The following is a 27125-nucleotide window of genomic DNA, read 5'->3' as shown; positions in this document are numbered from 1 at the left end:
AACAAGAAATCGATACTTATTCTGCTTAAAACGCTTCAAACTAATAATATTTAATTTTTTTCTCTCTCTCTCTCTTTCTGACACGTCAACTTCAAATGGCTTGTAAACGAAAAATTAGTTGACGGACTTGTAACTTTGTTCTCACATCAGATGTACGAACTTAAAAAAAAATTTGGAGCTAGTAGTGCTATTTCTTGGTGAGAACAACCGACTTTTCAACCAACCTGTATGTATATCTCTCGGTAAAAAGTCAGCCATTGACACCTGGGTTCACATTTTCGGTATATAGTTATTATCCGATTTTGACAAATATTAGACTAGAGATGGCATATCCCAAATGCCCTATTTGTGCCGATATATTCATTGGTGCTTAATTTGTATATTGCAAAGTGAAAGAATCAGATCGAATATAAATTTGTGTTATATAGTAGGTAGGTGTGGTTGTTGTTCGATTTCCTCCATTTTCGCACTGTATTATAGGCATGTCACAATAATGTTATTTAGTGAGTTGAAATTCGCCGTTTAGTTCCTGAGGAACAGGTTTTAATCAAAAAATGGACGCTGCCACGCCCAAAGCAAACTTTTTATATTGATTCCTATAAAGCTCAATCTAATTATTTTATGTGTGAAACTTAATATATTTTACATGTTTAGTTTCGGCTTAGTGAATGCAATTTATATATTTTCGATTATTAGAGTTTTGTTGGAATTTTTATAGTGCCAAGAAACATCTATACCAGGTTTTATCAAGATATCTTAAGTTTTAATCAAGTCACAGCTTGCACGGGCGAATGGTTAAACGGATTTAAACTCGTCGTGTCATTATTTATATACATACATACAAGTATATATATACATAACCCTATATCTATTTCGATTAGTTTTAGGTGATACAAACAACCGCTTGTCACCTAGCTAACTATTATACTCTGTAGCAACAGTAGCAAGAGTATAAAATCCTTTGTAGATATAATTAATTGATTTTTAAAATATTAAACGAATTTCAATTTTAAATGCATTTTAACTTACTTAAGAACAAGTATATGTATATGGTATAAGTGAACCAATAGATGAAGCACTACATTACAACTGATGAAGTTCTACAGTTACGAAATAAATACGGAAAATAATAATAATAAAAAAACTGAAACAGTGGTTTTCAGTCCTGTTATAAAATTTACCTAAAGTTTCATAATTCTTAAATAATTTATATGGGGATTTGAGAAAGTATTCTCCCTATTTTAACCTTTTTTATCACATGGACACACTGTTATCGAAAGAGACGCTCTGAATTTATTTAAGATAACTAACATTTTGACCGATATATACACAGCCCGTTATATGGCATTTCGCTATAACGACCCTCTTAAATTATAGCGCATTTTCGATACACGGCCTAAAATGTTTCGCTATAATGATCAAACATTTTTTATCGATGTGAGCATGATAGTAAACATATTCAGTAAAAACTCTGTAACCCTATATTTTGAGAATTTCTCTTTATTCTTTCATTAAACAGGTTTTTCGTGTTTTTTATTCCTGTTCATTTATTTTACTATTAAAAGGAATATATTAGACCATAAAAGACTTAACTTGTATTGTAACTTAAAATATTAAATTTAATACATGACAGCAAAAAGCATTCGTATTTTTAAAGCATTTCGTTCATGGCAACTTTTCTTAGCGGCACAGCCATGTGCGAGTTTTTTTCGACGCTGTCTAGACAACGACTAAACGAAGGAGCGCAAGTGTATGGTATGTGTAATATACATAACTTAGAACAAGTGTGCCATGAAGTGCTGCTGCTTACAATTTCTTCAGCATCTTCAGATTAAAATCCTTTGAAACAAGTAAGGAAGGGCTAAGTTCGGATGTAACCGAACATTTTATACTCTCGCAAAGTCAAATAGTATACTCGTTTAAGATTTCTTTGTGGATTGACTGATATTTTCGGTAAAAGGTCAACTATAGGCACTGGGGTCCACATAGTTAGTACTTAGGGGCTTGAACAGTTTTGTTTCGCTTAAGACAATTTTTGGCCACAAGGTGGCATACTTTAGTTGCATTATTCACGCAAAGTTTTATCCCGATACAGTGATTGTTGCCTGATTTCCATAGTGGAAAAGTGAAAGAATCAGATGGAATTGAAAATGATGTTATATGGGAAATAGGCGTGGTTGTAGTCCGATTTCGCACTATGATATAGAAATATAAAAAGAATGTTATGTACCAAATTTGGTTGAAATCGGTTAAAAAGATCCCAAGATATGGGTTTTCACCTAAAAGTGGGCGGTGTCACGCCCACTGTCTAATTTTGAACGCGGTTCCTATAAAGTCATCTCATACCATCCCTGAGATAAAATTTAATGTCTCTCGCGTGTTTAGTGCTTGATTTATCGGGCTTTTAGTAGTTTTTAACAGTACCGTTACATGGGGAGTGGGCGGGGTTGTCACCCGATTTCACCCATTTTTACACCGTAGGTAGAGGTGCTTCCAGTGAATTTTGTTATTAAAGCTTTAGTAGTTTAGGAGATATGCACAATAAACCTATTAGGGACGCGACCACACCCACAAAAATTTTTAACTGCAGATGCCCCTCCCTAATGTGATCTCGTGTACCAAATAACAGTCTTGTATCTTATTGCGAAACTTAGTTCTGACAATTTATTTGTTTTTGATTAATGACGTTTTGTGGGCGTGGCAGTGTTCCGATTACGCCCATCTGCAATAGCAACCGTCTTACTGTACCACGAAACATGTGTACCAAGTTTCATAAAGATATCTCAATTTTTACTCAAGTTACAGCTTGCACGGACGGACAGACGGACGGACGGACAGAAAGTCACCCGGATTTCAACTCGTCTCTTCATCCTGCTCATTTATATATACATAACCCTATATATAACTCGATTAGTTTTAGGTGATACAAACAACCGTTAGGTGAACAAAACTATTATACTCTGTAGCAACATGTTGCGAGAGTATAAAAATTATGTATGTATGTACAAGTATGTTACATACACATATTTTATCTAACATGAAGTTGTTTCACTTTTGTTTATTATTGTTGGATTTTGGAGTCCAATATTATTTTATGTAACACCCAGAAGGAAACGTTGGAGAAAATATAAAGTATATTGTACCTATGTATATAAATGATCAACGTGGTTTAGCCATGTCCGTCCGTCGTCGTGTATATACATATACATCGATCTGAAATTGTGCACACGTCCTTTTTCCCCAAAAAGCTAATTTGACAGAATCCAGATCTGGTAAGGAAAGCTTTTTTGTGTGAAAAAAATGTTGACATAGATTATTTTATACAAAACAGATTATATCGTGAATATATTTATTGCTCACATCGAACCGTTATAACATAAAATCCACTTAAACTGACCGGTCAAAAATTATGTTCATGTACGACAAACTTTTTTATTAGTGGGGTGTTTTTTTCATGTTTGTTTTTATAAATTGGAAATCAATTAAAGAATGTATGAACCTCTAATTCTTAGCAAACGCTGCGAGTATGATGTATGTATGTACATTTATGTATTCAGTGTTTTTGCAAATGCAATATGAGTTGAGGAGAGCTAATACATATGAAATCTACAGATACTTTAAAAACCACAACAGCAGTGGCAAAAACAATTACAGCGACAACAAAAATAACAAAGCCAAATTCGCAATATTGTTTAGTAAATAAGTGTTGTTGTTATTCTGCATCATGCAAAAGTTTTGTGGCATTCACTTACCTAAACTGATATTCGGCCCCATTATAACGTAACCAGCTGAGCTGTCAACGAGTCCGTGTTGTAAGAAGAATGGCTGAGCTCCTTGTCGGCGGATGCGGTGCATGGTCAGTATATATCCATCTTCGGTGGTGACATGATGCACTTCCGCCGGATAGCCATATTTAGAAATTAATTTATCCTTGTTGACGGAAATAACACATTCATATGTAGATATCATGTCAGTAAAAGCATGGCAGCAAGAGCGTTGCCATATGCCGAGCGCAATATGAGTTACATGTAAGTATATTTTCATAGTTCGTATTTCCAATAACAACACCATGTAATTAGGAGTTGTTTGCGGAGTAGATATATGCAAATAAAAATTCGTTTATATTTTGAATCAAAATATAGTTAAATTATTTTCAAAGTAATATTCCTTCTATTTTTTATAGTCTTAAATATTATATGTATACGTATGTAAATATGGTACAATTCTTATTGAAAGTTGACTTTGAACTTCATAAATATTAAAATAATGCAAGAATGAACCAGTAATGATGGAAAATATAGATCAATAATGAAATAAAGAAATCAATAATTAATCCAATCGCTGGATCTATCATTGGAAGTTGTACGAAGAATTAACAGATATAAATTAAACAAAATAAATATTAATTTATGAAAATGATTTGATTTAACTTAATTCGTGTTTATATATAGGCAAAACTTGCCAATCTTGACATAGCTTTTTCGTTCTTTATTAAGAACAAAGCTTATATGCTCAAAACTTTACCAAACTCACTTTTTAAAGATAACTTTAATTCCATCATTACTATATTTCTAAAATAAACGGATTCGTAAAACATTATGTTATTCCGGCGCATCTATATTTCAAAATGTATCTGTCATATGGTTACTGAATGTATTATTATATATGTACATAAGTATTTATAAATAGTTATTTAATTTAACGGGAAAATCTCATATATATTAGTCTAACTGATATACATATTGTGTATAGAACATACCACAGGTAGATTAGAATCTTCCTGTATGTTTTTACGAGCTGCTTTCTCTTCAGGCGTTTCATCCTCGATACTTTCGTCCTCTTCATCATCTGGATCGGTTTCCGAATCGTCTATGAACTGACCACGACTGCGATGAACAATTTTACATACTACAAGTATAAGAAGACAAAGTAGCAACGGGATACTGGAAAATCCTTGGAACGGACGCATTTATTAAGCAAAGCAAGGTGAATTGACACGGATTATTTTATTCGGTTCACAAATGAACACTTTTTACTGTTCAACACTATGTTAACACTTCTTTTCATTCATTCGACACTAATTTTCATTGAACCAATAAAATAGAAAGAGAAATTACAGCATACATTCACGATTTCAAAATCAATAGAGGACTTAAGCGTTTCTGTTTAACCATTCTCAACTAGTATATTTTATTGCTATGGTTGTCATGTAGTAGTGAGTGCCGGACGTGTATTCGCGTCGCGTTGAATATTTTGAATGCGTTTCACCGCAACCAACAAAGTCGAGCAGAGCGTTGTTATTTGGGAAAAAATGAAATTAAACAAGTAAGGAAGGGCTAAGTTTGGATGTAACCGAACATTTTATACTCTCGCAAAGTCAAATGGTATTCTCGTTTTAGATTTTTTTATGGATCTTGCCTCGTTTTTCTATGTTGACCGATATTTTCGGTAAAAAGTCAACTATAGGCACTGGGGTCCACATAGTTAGTACGTAGGGGCTTGAACAGTTTTCAATTTAGATAATTTTTAGTCACAAGATGGCATATTTAGACGTATTATTCACGCAAAGTTTTACGCTGATATAATTTTTGATTGTTGCTTGATTTGCATACTGCAAAGGGAAAAAATCAGATGGAATTTAAAATGATGTTATATGGGAAATAGGCGTGGTTGTAATCCGATTTCGCCCATTTTCGTACTATAACATAGAAATATGAGAAGAATATTATGTACCGAATTTGGTTGAAATCGGTTAAGCAGATCCGAAGATATGGGTTTTCCCCAAAAAGTGGGCGGTGCCACGCCCATTGTTTTATTTTGAACGTGGTTCCTATAAAATCATCTTATACCATCCCAGAGATAAAATTTAATATCGCTGGCTTGTTTATCGCTTGATTTTTCGCGCTTTTGCGCGGGAGTGGGCGGGGTTGTCACCCGATTTCACCCATTTTCACACCGTCGATAGAGATGCTAAAAAGATTTGTTATTAAAGCTTCAGTGGTATAGGAGATATGCACATTAAACTTATTAGGGGGCGGGACCACGCCCACTTAAAAAACAATTGCGGATGCCCCTCCCTAATGTGATCCTGTATACCAAATAAGAGTCTTGTATCTTATTGTGGAGCTTAGTTATGGCAATTTATTTGTTTTTGATTAATGGCGTTTTGTGGGCGTGGCAGTGGTCCTATTACGCCCATCTGTAATACCAACCGTCTTACGGTACCGAGAAACATGTGTACCAAGTTTCAAAAATATATCTCAATTTTTACTCAAGTTACAGCTTGCACAGACGGACGGACGGACAGACAGTCACCCGGATTTTAGCTCGTCTCTTCATCCTGATCATTTGTATATATGTGATACAAACAACCGTTAGGTGAACAAAACTATTATACTCTATAGCAACAAGTTGCGAGAGTTTAAAAAAATATAAAACAAAGTGGAAAAAACCAACCAATCAAAATAAAGTATGTAAAAGCTAAGCGACAACTATCGACACGGCGTTAAGTAGTGCTTTTGATGTGCTGCCAAAAATATCGGCCAACTGCTATCACTTATTGTCTTTGTTGTCCGGCGTTGCGATTGTAAAGGGCGCAGTAGCAGCGCGCACCTACAGTTTTATTCAAGTATGAATATACAATTGTTTGTGCTTCACATTTTTAATTTTTCAAGCAAATTTGACCTAAAGTGCGCTAATATAGCCTTTCTCAATTTTATAGCTTATTTTTATTGAATTGAACATATTTTGGGCTTTGTGAACTTTCTGTGTCCAATTATTTGTTTGAGCCTTTCAGGGCCAATTTTATAAATATCTCTTTATTGAATTCCAGTAGAGAAATGGGTGAGCTTCAGTTAAGTGTTAAGTATGTTTTCACCACTCATACATTTTTTTGCGGTCGCAGTGCAAGCTTCAAGAAAGTTTTAATTTTGGAAATTACTGGCAAACCTAATAGCTTCACCATTCGTCATTAGGAGACAGCTTAAGTTTTGTAATAATAGAAATATATATTTATGCTTTGAAATTAATAATAATGTTATTATTTGTTATTGCTTTCCAAACTTTAAAATAATTTATGAGTAAGAAATGATTAACAATGAAATTTAATATTCATATCATTCATAGTATCGATAAAATTATTTATTTTCTGATAATATTTTGTTGGCGTATTAGGATGACGTAAATGAATTATCTTTGATAAGAAGCAGTAAAAATTACTACTGAGTGCAAAAATTGTACCACAATTTGTCAAGAACTCTGTAACTGTTATTCATACATATTATTGCAAGCAAATAATTTGTGAATTCGTCTCGGCTCAGGCGAATATGCAAGAAATAAAAAGCTGTACTAAAATGGTGAACGATTGTTTAGATAAATATTATGAATTGCTGAACAAACATCATAGAAATAGATGCATATGTACATTTGGAACAGTAGCTTAAAGCTTTAGCTCGGTAGTACGAAAAAATCGGAAAGCCATCAACAAAGCGGAAAAGAAAGAAAGTAAAGTCAAAGCTGGTTAATTTTGTTGTTGATTTTCAAATGCATGAATGACTTTGCTTTTTTTGGCTGTTGGTTTAAGTAATTATGTAATTTGAATAAATCAACAGTTTTGTATTGAAATAAATTTGGAACAAATGTAATTAAAAAGAAAACACATAAAAGTATAATGCCGTATTTGTCTTTCGTTTTAACCGCCCAAAACAATTTAATTATTATATTAATAGTTATTAACAACTCTCTTTTCTCACATACATGAGTATAAACAGTCACGCATAATTATTTTGTTATGTTTCATTCAATTACGTATGACAATTTACCGGCCAAGTGTTGTTCCATCATAGCGATGACTCTATCGTTGACCAAAGTTTTTACATCGCTCACACATAGAAAGTCGATATGATTAAATTTGACGGCGTATAACCGATATACACCGGCCACCGCATTTAGCACCAGCGTTGCTATGGCATCGCTTTTTATGAAATAGAGCAGATGCGGTGAGATTATTAGATTGAGATTATAATTGTATGGTTCCACAGAATTATAACACTTGCGATTACCCTCCACATCGTAGTGAAAGGCAACGAAATCGCCAGAATCCCATATTTGTTGTAGATGCTTGATTTCTTTTAGAGAAGCACCTTGTAAAAGTTGGCCATAAAGAAGAGGTTAAATTGACTGCGGAATTAACAGTTTAGATATTAGCATGTAATAATCTTTATAAAGATATTTATTTCTTAAATACTTACTTTCGAGTAACGCTTACTGCCAGCAAAAGTTTTCATGATTTTTAGACACTCCTGATGGTCGTCAAAACCGATTTTTAGACACTTATTACGTAGATAGCCAGGACGGAGCTCATAGGACCCCTTTTTCCAACTTGCCTTACGTATCGAAACATAATATTTATAATAAGAAAGTTCTGTAAACATAGTGACTTAATGTAGGGAAACATATTATTTACTGTATTGACGAAAAAAATAGATTGCTTGCTTTCGTCCAGGTGCCTCACCCTATATTTTAAATTTTTTTTAATTATCGGTTAAGAAAATGAGATTATTCTAAAAATGGTATTAGATGAGAGGTAAGTCTGATATATTTTTAGGTTATGTATAAGTCTGAGGATATTTTTAGGTTATGTATCAAAGCCTTCTTTCAGAATATTAAGTTGGGAATGATCATGAGGTTTATGATCAAATTTGCCCAATTAAGAATTTCAGTGATTATAGGCTTATATTTTCCAATGATGGTTATATTATTTCACGTGTTTTTGCGTAATTTTTACTAAAATCGTTTTGATTCTTTTTCGTTCTTCATATACTGTTAACGAATATTCTATCACATTGTTTTTTTTTTGTTTGAGGCATAGCAGCTGATCTTTTGCTCCGGAGTTCAGCTTTCTTCAGAGAGGTGAGAAGCCACTCTAATCGGGGAGCATCAATACTGACCTTGAAATTACTGGCTGTTTGCCTGAGTAATGACTAGACTTATATAGATGTCTGGTAATACCGATATTGCTATGGACTACAAAGCTGATTTGATTACAAGGAATTACCAGAGAACTTACAACAATGAAAAGGAGCAAATCGAATCCTGTATGATGCCTGCTGAAAACACCGAATAGGGAGTTCACCATTTTCTAATAAAGCTTTAAATATATGTATTTATATTCATATAAAGTGCATATACATATGAGCAAAAACACGTCAAGTGGGTCCCCTATTTTCCACTTGATCATCGAATTTGAATGTGAGTATTTTTTCATAAAGTAGTCATCATGAACAAGTAATCCCCCGCTCAGTTTTTTTTAATTTTAATTTTAACAACACATTTTTTTTAATTGAAAATTTTTACTACTTTTAGTTAAAAATTAATAATTAGAAAACTATTGTGGATTAAGTTATAGTTCTATACTTGTACTTTGAGAAAATATCTATGAATTTATATTAATTTTTTTTTTTTATATTGTTAATTAACTTTTAAGTTAACAATAGAAAATTTTATTGACTTCTCCCTCAAAAAATTATAAAAAATATTTTCAGTATTTTGCAATTGTTTATTTGCATAACAAATTTATCGGGAAGCACACACCTTTCTTATTTTATTCAAATTTTAAAATAATTAGTTTTATATCGGAGGTGATATAATTTTTGCGCTTTTGATAATTTTGGATGGTTGATGTATACGGCAGTGAACATGGCCCGGAAGGACGGCCATTCTTCATAACCTCCATTAAATTTTTCTGTGTCACATGCGGGCACCTCGAGGTGGATGCCTGAACTTGCCTCTTGATTTTGTACTTGTGACAGCTCTACTCTTGGATGTGGAGTAGGTGCAATAGCTTTTATTAGCTTTAACTGATCGGAGATTATAGCTTTTGTAGCTTCGTACTGGTCTAAGCAGTTTTCATAAATGGCGAAAGCCGAGGTTTTAAAATTTTTTGGTAGGTCTGATGATTCAGTTTCTACTATAGCAAATGTATTTTTTAAGATTTGGTGTTACTTTATATACCAAGTCATTTAATCACATCTTTTGCAAGCTTTAAAATTGAATTTGGCAGTTCAATAATAAACAATGTAGGGTGTAGAAAGATAGGCAGATTCTTTGTAGTAAATTTATAAAACTTTGCATATATAATATATTTAAGCGACGTAAAGAGAGCGCGAAAATAGAATTGGTAATGCACTTACATACTTGTATGTGTGTAAATATGTAATTTGGTTTAGTAAATATGTATGTTTGTATTTATTTTGCTTATGTTTGTTTCTCTTTATTTGTCTTTTAATTTTTGTTATATGTTTGTGCCTTTGATTACTTTTTTTTAGATCGCTTTTACACACAGACTCTTTTGTAACCCAAACCGGTTTATTGTGGGTGAGGGGACGACGAGGAAAGACGAAGGGACTGTGCCACTCGTGTTCGGGTGGCACGCTTTGTGTTCTTGTTCGTAACAGCTCGCTGCTACACTTTTCAGCATTCCTTTTCACTTTCAAATTCTTTGAACTGTTGCAAGAGCGCTCGGTTTCAAATGAATTCGTTCACAAATTTGAATTCTGTTATCTATTTTTTGTATGTAATATATGTATGCATAGAATAATAGAAATATTTTGAAAAATTGTAAATAAGGAGAAAATTAAGATATAGATTATGGAGTAAAGAAATTGTGAATTTTTAATACTTAAAGATTAGGAAATTCCTGTTATAAATTTGGCCTTAAAAATATTAGTAGCGGATATTCAATACATTCTGGTGGATTAGGGAATTCCCGTCTTAAGTATTTCTTTGAAACTATTATGCGGGTAGGTATTATGCATATTGTTTTACCATGTTCATGGTAATTCATTGCAAGCAAAATGTGTGAGCATCATCTCGACATACAAATGAAACACGCTCTGAGTGTTGCGCAGTCGAACCGCACAAATATTTGCGAAAATTTTATGAAAAGGAATGCAGAAAAACTAGACTCGAGTTGCTGGACTCTTTTTGCCCGTGTGAATGCACAGAGCGACACCAAAAGAGAATTTGAAAAATATGGGGTCAAAAGAGTCCCAATGTAAAAGCCGTCTTACTGGTTTTGTTAAAACCGGGTATTGCCGGAAAATATTTGCAAGTAAATACTTGAATTTTGTTTTGTTTTTGTGTTTGTGAAATATGTGTGTTTGAAAACACAAAGGTAAGCTCATAGGCACACAATAATTATTTACATATTATATATATTTTGATATATATATTGTACCAAACTGGTTTTAATGTCAGCGGTATTTCGATTTTTACCGTGATTTATACCAGTTTGATAATCGTTTTTTATATTAGTAACAACGGATTTACTGCTACAGGTTTTATGTTATAAAACTGTATTCAAACATACATATTTACATATATAAAATAAAAGTGAAATATAAATAGGCTCACTTTGGTTTTGCAGGGGTAGGTTTCTGTTTGTATGTACGCATGTGTATTCCTTGTTGTCAATTTTTACCGTGATTTATACCAGTTTGATAATCGTTTTTTATATTAGTAACAACGGATTTACTGCTACAGGTTTTATGTTATAAAACTGTATTCAAACATACATATTTACATATATAAAATAAAAGTGAAATATAAATAGGCTCACTTTGGTTTTGCAGGGGTAGGTTTCTGTTTGTATGTACGCATGTGTATTCCTTTGTTGTCAATTCCTTTTCCTCTGCTTCCAGTTGTGCCTGGTTTTAGTGAGTGTTGTTCTTGTTTATTATCGTTTGTTTTAATTTCGCGCCCGTTTAAGTTGTTGGTATTTATGTATGCAATTAGGTATTTTAGTTTTCGCGCTCGATTTGTGTCATATTAGTTTGTTGAGCCCTTTTTTGTTTGTGTTTGGACACTCATTTTATTTAAATTCGTTTGTTAATCTGTTTTTTTTTTGGTGTTTTACTGCACTTGTTAGGCCTATGGGTTAGGCTATTGGTGAATTTTTTTTTGTTTTGAAGTTGGCTTTGTTTATTTTAAAATATGTATATATGTAGCTATGCATGTGAGTAAAAACACGCCAAGTGGACCCCCCATTTTCCACTTGATCATCGAATTTGAATGTGAGTATTTTTTCGTAAAGTAGTCATCATGAGCAAGTAATCCCCCGCTCAGTTTTTTTAAATTTTAATTTTAACAACAATTTTTTTTTAATTGAAAATTTTTACTACTTTTAGTTAAAAAAGTAATAACTAGAAAACTATTGGTGATTTTTTAATGAAATTTAGTTATAGTTCAAAGCTTTTACTTTGAGAAAAATGGACGAATTTAAATACAATATTTTTTTTTTCAAATTGTTAATTAACTTTTAAGTTAAGAAATTAAAATTTTAATAACTTCTCCCTGAAAAAATTAAAAATTTTTTTTTTAGTATTTTGCAATAAACATTAAAGTAACGAAATCCGCAAAAAAGTTTGACTGATCGCGATTAAATTAAGCAAAAAAAATTTTTATGACGGACGGTCAGCGCTGCCGGTATAGCGGTTCGGCAATGCGACACTTAGAGTGTGTTGCATATTTCATTTGTATGTTGGGATGATGGTCTCACATTTTGCTTGCAGTGAATTAGCATGAATGTGGTAGAACAATATGCATAATACCTACCCGCTTAATAGTTTCAAAGAAATACTTAAGACGGAAATTCTCTAATCCACCAGAATATATTGAATACCCGCTATTAATATTTCAAGGCCAAATTTTTAACTGGAATGTCCTATTCTTTAAGTATTAAAAATTCATAATTTTAATTAAATAATTTCTTTAAATTGAATATTTTTGAGTATCTTAGTCATTGATTTATCTTTAGAGTTACTTAGTAATTATAAATAAGGAATAATACATCATGTTTTAATTAAAAATATCGTTATTTTATGATTAATTTTATTTCAACAAATGAAATATAATAAATTAAATATTTTTTCATAAATAAAAAAACAAAGAAGTTAAATAATTGTTAAATTAATTCTTATAACTTATACGTATTGCTTTATTTCTTTTTTTAACTTTATTGGTAACGATTTTAATGTCTTTGGCGAAAACTTTGCACTCGAGTGATGTATTATTAAAAGCTCTGTAATGATGATATTGGCGTGTATTTTTTATGGTTACACATCGGTCATAACGTAATTTAAACATCTTCTCATGGGAGTCATGATCTTCTTGAGAGCAAAAACCAAAGTTAATTTGTTTATAATACTATCACTTCCTGGACACTTAGTACACTTTGAAAAGTAACACAATGATGCAGACTCTTGGCAAACAGAGCTTTTAATTAAATCATTTGAGCTTTCTGAAATAATTGTCCCCTCTTTTTTTAATTCCTTTTTAAATCCAGCTAATTGCAATTTGAAATTTTGTTGGATTTTACACACACACACACACATTATGAGTTCCACTTTTGCCAGCAGATATACATTCCCGAGGTCGGAGTTTTTGAAATTTGGATAGTCCAATCTTTTCGTCAGGATAAGCTTCTTTAAATTTTTTGTGTATTTCGTGAACATTATATAATAATAATCGTTTTTGTTTTTGGATTTTCTTCCCATTTTCAATCACCGAAACATAATCTTTCATGCCAGGCATTACGCGGCTGACATCATCGGATAGATCGAAAGCTTCAATACGATCGAGGGTTTCAATGTTTAGAGATTTTCCTCTCTTAATCATAGGTTGCGATGCGAATCCTCGTACTTGTCGTATTTTTTTGCAGTTCTCACCATTCGTTTGGAAACTTTAAACTCTTTCCTTATCATTTTAATCGACCAATCTGTAGGAAGCGTAGTCAAAACCCGAATTTTATCAGCTCCACTAGTTTTATCATTGAAAGCAGATTTAAAGTTATTAAGTAAAAGCTCTTTTTGATCAATTTCACTATTTACATTGTTAATATTACCCGTAAATTTACTCACAACATTTGTTAAAATGTTTTGACACTCTTTATTACTTGAGACTCTCTTGATTTTGATTGGAGGTTCACCAATTTTCGTTAAAAATTTATTAACCTTATCAATTTTCAATTTGTTATCTACCGGTTTGCAATGAAAACTAGGATCTTTTTCTTCGTCATCTTCGATAACATCATTTGACTTCTCAGGCTTGTTGACTTCAGGACATTTATTCACCGATAATTCACCAATAATTTTAGGTTTTCGGCCTGAATAAATAGTCCGTTCACATGAATTGCACATATAATTCCCAATAAAATCTTTAAAGTCATGAGCGCGGTTTTTTGTTATTAAAACTATGTTTTTAATGACTTTTTTATCATTTTTTTTGTTAAATGGATTGCAGCATTTATTAACGAGGCTCATGATTAATTATCAACGAAATTACGAATGGTTCGAGATATTCCTTTGTTGTTCACATACTTGTAGATACTGGGATATAAAATATTAAGATGCTTTCATATTTATTTCTTTTAACCGCAAAGGATTTACAAGTAGTTCGAATATCATTTTATTTAAAACAATAATTGTAATGTTAAAGCGGGTATTCAATACATTCTGGTGGATTAGGGAATTCCCATCTTAAGCATTTCTGAAACTATTAAGCGGGTAGGTATTATGCATATTGTTCTACCACATTCATGCTAATTCACTGCAAGCAAAATATGAGACCATCATCCCAACATACAAATGAAATATGCAACACACTCTAAGTGTCGCGTTGCCGAACCGCTATACCGGCAGCGCTGACCGCCCGTCATAAAAATTTTTTTTTGCTTAATCTAATCGCGATCAGTCAAATTTTTTTTGCGGATTTTGTTACTTTAATGTTTATTGCAAATTTCTTGAGGGAGAAGTTATTAAAATTTTCATTTCTTAACTTAAAAGTTAATTAATAATTTGAAAAAAAAAAAAATTATTTAAATTCATACATATTATCTCAAAGTACAAGTTTTGAACTATAACTCCTGAAAATTTCATCAAAAAATCACCAATAGTTTTCCAGTTATTAATTTTTCAACTAAAAGTAGTAAAAATTTTCAAATGAAAAAAAATTGTTGTTAAAATTAAAATTTTAAACAACTGAGCGGGGGATTACTTGCTCATGATGACTACTTTACGAAATAATACTCACATTCAAATTCGATGATCAAGTGGAAAATGGGGTTCCACTTGACGTGTTTTTACTCATATACGAGTATGTGCACTTAACCAGGGAATCACTCTCGCAACCGTTAACACACAAACATTAATATGACTATGGACAAAAAGCATATGAGAATTTCTACAAAAAAATTTAAAACTACAATGAAATAAACTTAGCAACAAAATGTATTCGAACTCTTCTTCCGGCACGAATTTCGCTGCTGACAAACTTTTTCCTCACGACATTAGCAAAAGGTTAACCATAACAAGTAAGGAAGTGCTAAGTTTGGATGTAACCGAACAATTTATACTCTCGCAAAGCAAATGGTATACTCGTTTGAGATTTCTTTGTGGATTGACTGATATTTTCGGTAGAAGGTCAACTATAGGCACTGGGGTCCACATAGTTAGTACTTAGGGGCTTGAACAGTTTTCGTTCGATTTAGACAATTTTTGGTCACAAGGTGGCACACTTTAAACGTATTATTCCCGCAAAGTTTTACGCCGATATAATCAGTGTTGCTTGATATGCATAGTGGAAAGTGAAAGAATCAGATGAAATTGAAAATGGTGTTATATGGGAAATAGGCGTGGTTGTAGTCCGATTTCGCCCACTTTCGCTCTATCACATAGAAATATGAAATGAACGTCATGCACCAAATTTGGTTGATATCGGTTAAGCAGATCTCAAGATATGGGTTTTCACCTAAAAGTGGGCTGTGCCACGCCCACTGTCTAATTTTGAACGCGATTCCTATAAAGTCATCTCATACCATCCCTGAGATAAAATTTAATGTCTCTGGCGTGTTAAATGCTTGATTTATTGCGTCTTTAAAAGTTTTTAACAGTACCGTTATATGGGGAGTGGGTGGAGTTGCCACCCGATTTCAACTATTTTCACACTGTCGGTATAAGTTCTAAAAACATTTGCTTCCAGTGAATTTTGTTATTATAGCTTAAGCGGTTTAGGAGATATTCACATTAAACCTATTAGGGGCGGGACCACGCCCACTTAAAAAAAAATTTAATTGCAGATGCCCCTCCCTAATGTGATCCTGTGTACCAACAGTCTTGTATCTTATTGCGGAGCTTAGTTATGGCAATTTATTTGTTTTTGATTAATGGCGTTTTGTGGGCGTGGCAGTGGTCCGATTACGCCTATTTGCAATACCAACCGTCTCACGGTACCAGGAAACATGTCTACCAAGTTTCGTAAAGATATCTCCATTTTTACTCAAGTTAGAGCTTGCACGGACGAACGGACGGACGGACAGACAGTCACCCGGATTTCAACTCGTCTCTTCATCCTGATCATTTATATATACGTAACCCTATACCCTCTTGGTCCGAGGTGAGCCGCAAACTGTTTAGTCAGCACCTTCGCAGCAGGAGTATTCGTATTTTCCTAAATCTCATATCTTTACCCCTCCAGGCAAACTAGTTCTAATCGGAGTTAATTACCGAAGCAGACTTATGCTCTCTTTATTGAACATTACATCAATAAGAATCTTTAAGATTTAGAACACTCAGCTCGAGTCGTTTTCATTTACCCTTCTGCAGTTTCATATTTAAATAGCCCCAATTTTTTTCCATTTGAAGAACAAATGTTTTCTAAAGTCAATTTAAACCCTTTAGAAAATATGTGATTGGTGGGGACATGTCTCTGTCTGCCTCTCTTTATATACGCGAACTAGTCTTTCAGTTTTTGAGATATCGACCTGAAACTTTGAACACGTTCTTTTCTCACAAAGAAACTGCTCATTTAAATCGCACCACTATATAATACAGCTGAAATCTCCGAAGAAAGTGTTCAGATTGAGTCACTGTAATATAGGTATAGCTGCCAAACAAACAGATCGGTTAAAATCAAGTTCATGTAAGGAATATTTTGTATTTGTGAAGGGTTTAATAGCTTCGGAAGTGAAGGTTTTTTATCAGGATTTCTCTTCTTTTGGGGTAAAAAATATTTGTTGTGTTTGAAGATACAAAATATTACGTTCTTATCGCTCGTTTCAGAGGAATTACAACCCTTAAATACGGAGATACCAAGATTTGTTTTTAATGAAAGAAAAAGAAATTAGAAAAAATCCACCTCTGTGGCTAATATTTAACATGTATGTATATATGTATATGCAAGGTGTCCAAAAAAATAACAGGAAATTTAAAATTGAATTTCGAGAGTTTGGAGAGTCGAATTGAAAAAATTTTCTCTTATTATGTTGATCTATGTACATGCCCCTGAACTGTATTCATTATTTTCTTTGTCTGTAGCAGCCGCTAAAATTAGACGTATTTTTTTAAGCTTGGCGAATTTCGTGTGTTACAAGCTCACATTGGTTGCATTTTCTTGAATTCTTGGCCAAAAACAATACTGTACCGATGCCCCAGTCTCCATATTCGGCAGACATAGACCGTATGACTTTTTCCTAATTCCACAAATAAAGCGAACTTTAAAGGGCCATCGTTTCGCAAGATAGGTAAAAATAGAGGAAAAATCTAACGGTTATCCCAAAAATCGAGTTTAAGAAGTGTTTCGACGATTGGAAGAAGCGCTGGCATAAGTGCATAAGCAATACATTAAGAGTAATGTACTGACCTTAACAAGCGGCGGACATCCTCCGATTTGAAACGCACAAAACCATGAAGCTGCACAATTGGGGCTAAAGCTTGCATTAACAGAATGCGCTCATTGTACTCGGGGTGAACAGAACAGAGAACCAAAAATGCATTCAGCGCCTAAACGTATACAATAGAAAACAAAGCAAGAAGACAAAATTTAGGTTCAGTGTTAACGACGCAACGTTTACATTTCACCGAATACTTATGCAGACAACGAATAAAAAATGATAAGTATATTTAGACAACATTGACAACGGTAACCAGCTAGACCAGCAACTTCTGGAAAGAGTTTGCGTTCCCAATGTGGTCCATTACGACGGGAATGTCATATGCGCCCAATAGTCTAGGGCTTTATTTTCTAGCTGCCTGTAATGGCGTTCATATGAAGAGCCACGCAAATTCGCAAGCCAAACATCGCAATTGCGGTCTGCCAGCAGAAATGATATTATAGATTTGTTTGAGGACAAGCGGAAACGTGAACGAATGCGTATGTAAATTAACTTCCTTCGTTTAGGAAGTATTAAAAAAATATTGTTTTCCGCAAACGCGCGAAAGAAATCAAATATGATGGTTTGAGTGATCCTGATGGATAACTGAATATCTTTATTTCAATTTAATCTTATTTATACAATTTTCTTATTTGCTTAATTCTTACAACAAGTGTCAGTTACAATATTCGCTTATTCAGTAATTAGTTTTATTGTTTACATTGTATGGGTGGTTTAATGAAAAGAATATTGGTTGCTTAAATAAGCAAAGATGCCTGTTAAGAAGCTGTGGTCTTAGCTTTAATGAAAATAATATTGACAGGATCACATTAGGGAGGGGCATGCAGTTGGAATTTTTTTTTTTAAAGTGGGCGTGGTCCCGCCTCTAATAGGTTTAATGTGCATATCTCCTAAACCGCTAATGCTATAATAACAAAATTCACTGGAAGCAAATGCTTTTAGCAATTCTATTGACGGTGTGAAAATAGTTGAAATGGGTGGCAACTCCGCCCACTCCCCATATAACGGTACTGTTAAAAACTACTAAAAGCGCGATAAATCAAGCACTTAACACGCCAGAGACATTAAATTTTATCTCTGGGATGGCATGAGATGACTTTATAGGAACCGCGTTCAAAATTAGACAGTGGGCGTGGCACAGCCCACTTTTAGGTGAAAACCCATATCTTTGGATTTGCTCAACCAATTTCAACAAACTTCGGTACATAACGTTATTTTCATATTTCTATATTATAGTGCGAAAATGGGCGAAATCGGACTACAACCACGCCTATTTCCCATATAACACCATTTTCAATTCCATCTGATTCTTTCACTTTCCAATTTGCAACTCAGGCAACAATGACTGTATCGGGATAAAACTTTGTGTGAATAATGCGATTAAAGTATGCCACCTTGTGGCCAAAAAGTGTCTAAATCGAACCAAAACTGTTCAAGCCCCTAAGTACTAAATATGTAGACCCCAGTGCCTATAGTTGACCTTCTACCGAAAATATCAGTCAATCCACAAAGAAATCTCAAACGAGTATACCATTTGACTTTGCGAGAGCGTAAAATGTTTGGTTACGTACGAACTTAGCCCTTCCTTACTTGTTTATATTAATATATTCTCTTTTGCATTTTGCAATTTCTTTGCCAATCACTAATTTATCGTCTTTTTGAGTGATTGCTCTTACTTCATAGTATTTACAATCATTTATAATTTTTGGATACTTAATATATATAACAATTACATCTTCATTTTGTCATATCTTAAAGTTAGAAATGTCCATTAAATCAGTTATAGTCAATCGTCCGTGTTCATTTTGTATTATATTTTTTATCTCATCTGAATGTAAAATTGCAGGGTTTAAAATTCCTATTTTTAATATAGCTGTCGTATGAACCATATTTTGTAGTTCAGCTATTAAAAATTGATAATTTTCGTTTACATTTTTAATTGTTTATGTTAATTGACTAATCATTTTAAAAATTTCAGAGTTTGTTGTGTATTGTTATACTCTCGCAACTTGTTGCTACAGAGTATAATAGTTTTGTTCACCTAACGGTTGCTTGTATCACCTAAAACTAATCGAGTTAGATATAGGGTTATACATATATAAATGATCAGGATGAAGAGACGAGTTGAAATCCGGGTGACTGTCTGTCCGTCCGTCCGTGCAAGCTCTAACTTGAGTAAAAATTGAGATATCTTTATGAAACTTGGTAGACATGTTTCTTGATACCGTGAGACGGTTGGTATTGCAGATGGGCGTAATCGGACAACTGCCACGCCCACAAAACGCCATTAATCAAAAACAAATAAATTACCATAACTAAGCTGCGCAATAAGACACAAGACTGTTATTTGATACACAGGATCACATTTGGGAGGGCATCTGCAGTTAAATTATTTTTTTTAAGTGGGCGTGTTCCCGCCCCTAATAGGTTTCATGTGCATATCTCCTAAACCGCTAATGCCTTAATAACGAAATTCACTGGAAGCAAATGCCTTTAGAACCTCTACCTACAGTATGAAAATAGTTGAAATCGGGTGGCAACTTCGCCCATTCCCCATATATCGGTACTTTTAAAAACTACTAAAAGCGCGATAAATCAAGCACTAAACAAGCCAGAGACCTTAAATTTTATCTTTGGGATGGTATGAGATGACTTTATAGAAACCGCGTTCAAAATTAGTCAGTGGGCGTGGCTCCGCCCACTTTTAGGTGAAACCCCATATCTTGGGATCTGCTTAACCGATTTCAACCAAATTCGATGCATAATTCGTTATTTTCATATTTCTATATTATAGTGTGAAAATGGGCGAAATCGGACTACAACCACGCCTATTTCCCATATAACACCATTTTAAATTCCATCTGATTCTTTCACTTTCCAGTATGCATATCAAGCAACAATGATTATATCGGGGTAAAACTTTGCGTGAATAATACATTTAAAGTATGCCACCTTATGACCAAAAATTGTCTAAATCGAAGCAAAACTGTTCAAGCCCCTAAGTACTAAATATGTGGACCCCAGTGCCTATAATTGACCTTCTACCGAAAATATCAGTCAATCCACAAAGAAATCTCAAACGAGTATACCATTTGACTTTTCGAGAGTATAAAATGTTCGGTTACATCCGAACTTAGCCCTTCCTTACTTGTTTATATTGTATATAAATCTACGTCTCCGTCCTCTAATAAGACATAATCTTCTCTTGTATAGTCCACAATGTCCGTCATTGTTTGTACAATTAATATTAGAAATATTAAGGGTATAATTTTCTGAAAATATATATTCAATATTTAATATTATCTTTATGTACTGTTCTATTTCTGTAGTTAATTGTAACCTTATTCCCTTAATCTTCTTTTATTACTTGTTTCTTGTATCTAGGCTTTAGCTTATTTCTCGCCCTATTATCATTTTTAAGTATATTACATACTCATATACTTGTATTCTGCCTTTTATGACATATCTAGCGAAAGGGATGTGGGTATTGTTTATTGTAATTTTAATTATTGTCGTGATTTCTTTATTCACAAAAGCATTTGATGCTAAAGGATACTGATACTGTTTACTCCAAATTGGAGTATTTACCGAGGTTCTTATTTTCGCACGAATATCCGTTCGAAACGGTAAATTCATGTTTATTGAAGAATGTTTTTATTTCTTATTTTTTCCCTCAAATATTTAATTCTTTCTTCATTTATGCCGGTATTTTCTTCGGCTGGTCGCTTGTCCAGATTGGACATTGATTGGATAAAATGTGGTTAGCGTCGTTTGTAATTTAATTTCTTAGTATAGTTAATGCAGCAAAATATCTACGGCTGCCCCTTACATACAAACACATTGCATTATTTGCTCATTCCCTCCAACTTACGTATTTAGTTTGTTTTGTTTTCCATTCCTTGACCACCTCAAGTGACTCATGATAATTGATATGTGGATCGATCACTTCTATTTTATAATCAACTACTGTAGTTGACTGTGTTAAGTCCTGCAGTTGCCTTCGCAACTCCTCTACCTCTAATCTAAGAGAAGCATTTGTTGCAGTTATTAGTCTAGCAACAAGATTCTCGTCCTCACTATTTAGAGCCATTTTTTATTATTTTAGTTTTTGTATGTTTTAAATATGGGCAAGTTTCAGTTCTATGGTTGCCCTTGCAATGATTACAATAGTACAGCCTTTCGTATTTTAGCATACTTGAATTATTTCCCATTAAAAAAAAATATTTTCTTCTAGGAAAGAATGCTTTTTATTTTTATACTCTCACAACCTGTTGCTACAGAGTATAATAGTTTTGTTCACCTAACGGTTGTTTGTATCACCTAAAACTAATCGAGTTAGATATAGGGTTATGTAAAATAAATATATAAATGATCAGGATGAAGAGACGAGTTGAAATCCGGGTCTGTCCGTCCGTCCGTCTGTCCGTTCGTTCGCGCAAGCTGTAACTTGAGTAAAAATTGAGATATCTTTATGAAACTTGGTAGACATGTTTCTTGGTACCGTGAGACGGTTGGTATTGCAGATGGGCGTAATCGGACAACTGCCACGCCCACAAAACGCCATTAATCAAAAACAAATAAATTGCCATAACTAAGCTCCGCAATAAAATACAAGACTGTTATTTGGTACATAGGATCACATTAGGGAGGGGCATCTGCAGTTAACATTATTTTTTTAAAGTGGGCGTGGTCCCGCCTCTAATAGGATTAATATGCATATCTCCTAAACCGCTAATGCTATAATAACAAAATTCACTGGAAGCAAATTTTTTTAGAACCTCTACCTACAGTGTGAAAATAGTTAATAGGCAACTCCCAATATAACGGTACTGTTAAAAACTACTAAAAGCTCGATAAATCAAGCACTAAACACGCCAGAGACATTCAATTTTATCTCTGGGATGGTATGAGATGACTTTATAGGAACCGCGTTCAAAATTAGACAGTGGGCGTGGCACCGCCCACTTTTAGGTGAAAACTCATATCTTGAGATCTGCTTAACCGATTTCAACCTAATTCGGTACGTAACATTCTTCTCATATTTCTATGATATAGTGCGAAATTGGACTACAACCACGCCTACTTCCCATATAACACCATTTTCAATTCCATCTGATTCTTTCACTTTCCACTATGCATATCAAGCAACAATGATTATATCGGGGTAAAAGTTTGCGTGAATAATACAGTTAAAGTATGCCACCTTGTGGCCAAAAAGTGTCTAAATCGAACCAAAACTGTTCAAGCCCCTAAGTACTAAATATGTGGACCCCAGTGCCTATAGTTGACCTTCTACCGAAAATATTATATCAGCCAATCAACAAAGAAATCTCAAACGAGTATACCATTTGACTTTGCGAGAGTATAAAATGTTCGGTAACATCCGAACTTAGCCCTTCCTTACATGTTTATTTTATTTTCTTACATATATATATTTTTTGCCGTTATCTCTTCGGCTCGATTTTTGGAAACTTCCTGTTCCTTTTTTTTAATATATTTCCAATTTTTAATGTTTTTTATTTTATGCCGTTATTACTTTCGGCTGGAGTTGTGAAATCTCTCTGTTCATTTTTTTTAACAATAATTTTTTGATCCTTTCTAGGAAAGAAACTCTTTTATTCTGGAGGGTCTGAAGTACAGAATCGCAGAAATGAGTTTATGTTATAAACCGGAGGGTCCCCCTTGCGGTGGTGAATCGCGGTTTCAAAATATTTGTTATATGGCTGGTCGAGCCATGATTTATAACATTGTTTTTAAAAATTTGAGTACTTATACTGAAAATATTTTATATTACCAGGATTATTACAATAATAAATTTATTGTTATAAATTTAATATGTATTAAAATATTAACTTACTAGTTTTTCGTCCTTCTCTAAAGGGGTTTGTTGATTGGTGTTATAATTCCTTTGCTTCTGTTAATTCCTATTTAATTGCTTCACTACTGTTGATTGCTCGCACGGGGTTTGTGTGCCTTTTGGCGCTGAAGTTTTTTTGCACTATTCTTTTGTTCTGACTCTTCGATTGCTAATATTTGATGTTATGTTTTATATATTTTACACATTTTATTCAATTTGAATTGCTTTGAAATTGGCGTAGTTATAGAGCAACAATTTTGTTATAGTTCGCTGGCTGTTGTTGTTATTTCACTACATACACGCTTGTTGCATGTTTTGAAGATTCGTTTGTTCACAGCGTTTACACTTGTTTGCATGCAATCGCTCTACCCATAAAACAATACTATATTAGTAAGAATAAATTTATTTCTTACTTCACGCGAAAATATTTTCCACAATTCTTATTCTTCAAACTATAAAAATCTTTAGTATTAGAACTTTTTGATTTTATGGTATTTGAATCGGTTTTTTTTTTTAATTTTATTTGTGCACTCGCGTAGCCGTACTTTTTGAATTTCGGGCCTTTTATTTGCGTCGTGCTCGCGTAGCCGTATTTTTGATTATCTGGCCGTTTATTCGCGTCTCACTCGCGTAGCCGTACTTTTTTTTTTTTCTTTTCTCCTTCTGAGAGGATACTTGATTCTTAATTTTGTTTTTTCGACGCGCGTCACTATGATTGTCCTTTCGGCTAGGGATACTTGTTTTTTTTTCCCTTTTTTTGCCAAGGATATCACTAACACATGCCCCACACGTTGGGCGCCAATTAGCTTCCTTGGTTTAGGAAGTGTTAAAAAAATATTGTTTTCCGCAAACGCGTGGAAGAAATCAAATATGGTGGTTTGAGTGATCCTGATGGATAACTGAATCTCTTTATTTCAATTTACTCTTATTTATACAATTTTCTTATTTGCTTAATTCTTACAACAAGTGTCAGTTACAATATTCGCTTATTCAGTAATTAGTTTTATTGTTTACATTGTATGGGTGGTCTTAGCTTAATGAAAAGAATATTGGTTGCTTAAATAAGCAAAGATGCTTATTAAGAAGCTTTATTATTGCTAAGTGCAAAGATACAGTTTTGTTTATAATGAGCGTAAAGCTACTATGTGGAGGCTGCCGTATATTTGTATATATATGAGTGTATACTAAAATGTGAGTAAGAATGTAAAAGCGAATAGTGCAGCTTAGTTGACACTCGACACCTTTAGCAGTACTAAGTATTTAGCTGACCCAGGCTGACTCGCGGTCCGAGTAGTATCGAAGAAAGTGATGATGTCAGCAAACCGTGTACCAACAATACCGGATGATTGCCTGGTTTGGGTATGCGATGCAACAGAAACTCATAGCCGTCAGCTGTGGTGATGTTATGCAGTTTTACGGCGTATTTGTGCTTTACAAGCCAATCAGTCTTTGTACATAGAAGTAGTAGTGATGGCGCAGGCGTTTAAAAAATATAATCAATTACAAGTCTACATAAAATCAAAACAGATGTGTACTCGGTTACTAAATCTACCGTTGTCCAGTGTAAACGTCGCTCAGTTTCCTTTTCGTATCCTTCAACAGCGACAATGTCATTCTTACCGAACTGTGACCACAATAACGGTTTAGCCAAAGGCAATTAATTGCATATGTGGCGCACAGGTCAAAGTGAAATTCACAACCGAAATATGTTTCCTTGGATTATTATTGTAGTAAATAAGTAGAAGCAAGGTTTGGAAAAATATTTTTTTTTTTAATTATAACCGCGCCTTAGCATATTCTTTACAAAGTTGTGTACTCCATCTTAGTACTGCTTTATTTTGCTCAAAACCGCAGCAAGCAATGTATTTTTAGTGTTCGTGCTACACAATAATTAAATAATACGATACTTGCCGCTGGTGAATATTGGACCCAGTTTTTCTTCTCAACTGCGAGCGCCGCTTTTAATGTTAAACATTTTATGACACAATTTTTATTATGACAATGGTGAACGTTGATGTAACGAAAACTACTCAGCGGCAAAACTGCAAAACGTTATTATTTTTCTATCCGCCAACGGAAGAGAGTCACAAATTCAAGTCACAAGGCTCATTGCACCATCTAACAGCATATATCTACTAACAATAATTACCATTCTGGTTGATTTACTGTTAATACAACAGTATCAAATATCTGAATATATCAATGAAATTAATTTAACTATTTTTATACTCTCGTAATCTGTTGTACAGAGTATAATAGTTTTTTCACCTAAAACTAATCGAGTTAAATATAGGGTTATATATTATATATAAATGATCAGAATGAAGAGACGAGTTGAAATCCGGTGACTGTCTGTCCGTCCGTCCGTCTGTGTAAGCTGTAACTTGAGTAAATATTAAGATATCTTTATGAAAAACAGATGGGCGTAATCGGACCACTGCCACGCCCACAAAACGTGATTGATCAAAAACAAATAAATTGCCATAACTAAGCTCCTCAATAAGTTACAAGACTGTTATTTGGTATACAGGATCACATTAGGGAGAGGCATTTGTAGTTTAAAGTTTTTATAAAAGTGGGCAGGGTGGAAATAAGTGAAATCGGGTGACAACCCCGCCCACTTCCCATATAACCGTACTGTTAAAAACTACTAAAAGTGCGATAAATCAAGCGCTATACACGCCAGAGACATTAAAGTGTATTACTGGGATGGTTTGAGATGACTTTATAGGAACCGCGTTCAAATTAGACAGTAGGGGTGGCACCGCCCACTCTTAGGTGAAAACCCATATCTTGGGATCTGCTTACCCGATTTTAACTAAGTTCTGTACATAACATTACTCATATTTCTATGTTATAGTACGAAAATGGGCGAATTTGGATTACGACTACGCATATTTCACATATATCACCATTTTAAATTCCATCTGATTCTTTCAGTTTCCACAATGCAAATCAAGCAACAATGATTGTATCGGGGTAAAACTTTACGTGAATAATGCGTTGTGACCAAAAATTGTCTTAATCGAACCAAAACTGTTCAAGCTCCTAGGTACTGCATATGTGGACTGTGCCCAGTGTGGACCCAGTGCCTATAGTTGACTTGTTACCGAAAATATCCGTCAATGTGTAGGATATATAAGTGAATTTCATATAATGAAATAAATAAATTAAACTCTCAATAATAGTATGTCTTTGTGTCAAAAATGGGGTTGAATCGGATCAATACTTCCTTAGATATATTATAAAATTTTGTCAACACCTGAAGCAATTTCCCGGGCTTTGATCCTTGCAAGTTGCGAGAGTATAGAATGTTCGGTTACACCCGAATTTAGAACTTCCTTACGTGTTTTTGTTTTTTTGTGTGCATTTAGTGAAGCATGAACCTTAGTTGCTTAAAATGTATGGCTATAGAAATTATATTCATAATTAGTTGGATATTTTAAGGTATGACCAGTTGCAGTATTGATAAGTTTATCTTTGTTAGACCCAATTCATGGTAGTTACAACTAACTAACTAAGTGTTGACTTTCTTTTACCCAT

General features: G+C 33.7%; 2 protein-coding genes across 2 annotated transcripts in view; both read right to left on the bottom strand.

Annotated features, from left to right (window-relative positions):
• Positions 1-5238, bottom strand: part of Lip1 (Lipase 1) — an 88229-nt gene extending 82991 nt beyond the window's left edge. Inside the window, exons 1-2 of the mRNA XM_070106355.1 lie at positions 4760-5238; positions 3753-3930 (exon numbers count right to left, since the gene is read on the bottom strand). Of these exons, the coding sequence (XP_069962456.1) occupies positions 3753-3930; positions 4760-4969 (388 nt within the window). The 5' untranslated portion in view covers positions 4970-5238. The remainder of the gene's footprint in view (positions 1-3752; positions 3931-4759) is intronic.
• Positions 5239-7794: 2556 nt separating this feature from the next.
• LOC106622173 (lipase 1) lies at positions 7795-27125 on the bottom strand. Its single transcript, XM_070106281.1, has 5 exons — positions 27122-27125; positions 24862-24974; positions 17738-17834; positions 13952-14161; positions 7795-8141 (listed from the first exon to the last, which is right to left on the bottom strand). Exons 1-5 carry the CDS (start codon positions 27123-27125, stop codon positions 7795-7797), a joined length of 771 nt encoding a protein of 256 aa, XP_069962382.1.

This window comes from Bactrocera oleae, chromosome 3 (assembly GCF_042242935.1).
Source record: "Bactrocera oleae isolate idBacOlea1 chromosome 3, idBacOlea1, whole genome shotgun sequence".
In the NCBI taxonomy this organism is placed as follows: domain Eukaryota; kingdom Metazoa; phylum Arthropoda; class Insecta; order Diptera; family Tephritidae; genus Bactrocera; species Bactrocera oleae.
This window is presented reverse-complemented; position numbering and strand designations above follow the sequence as displayed.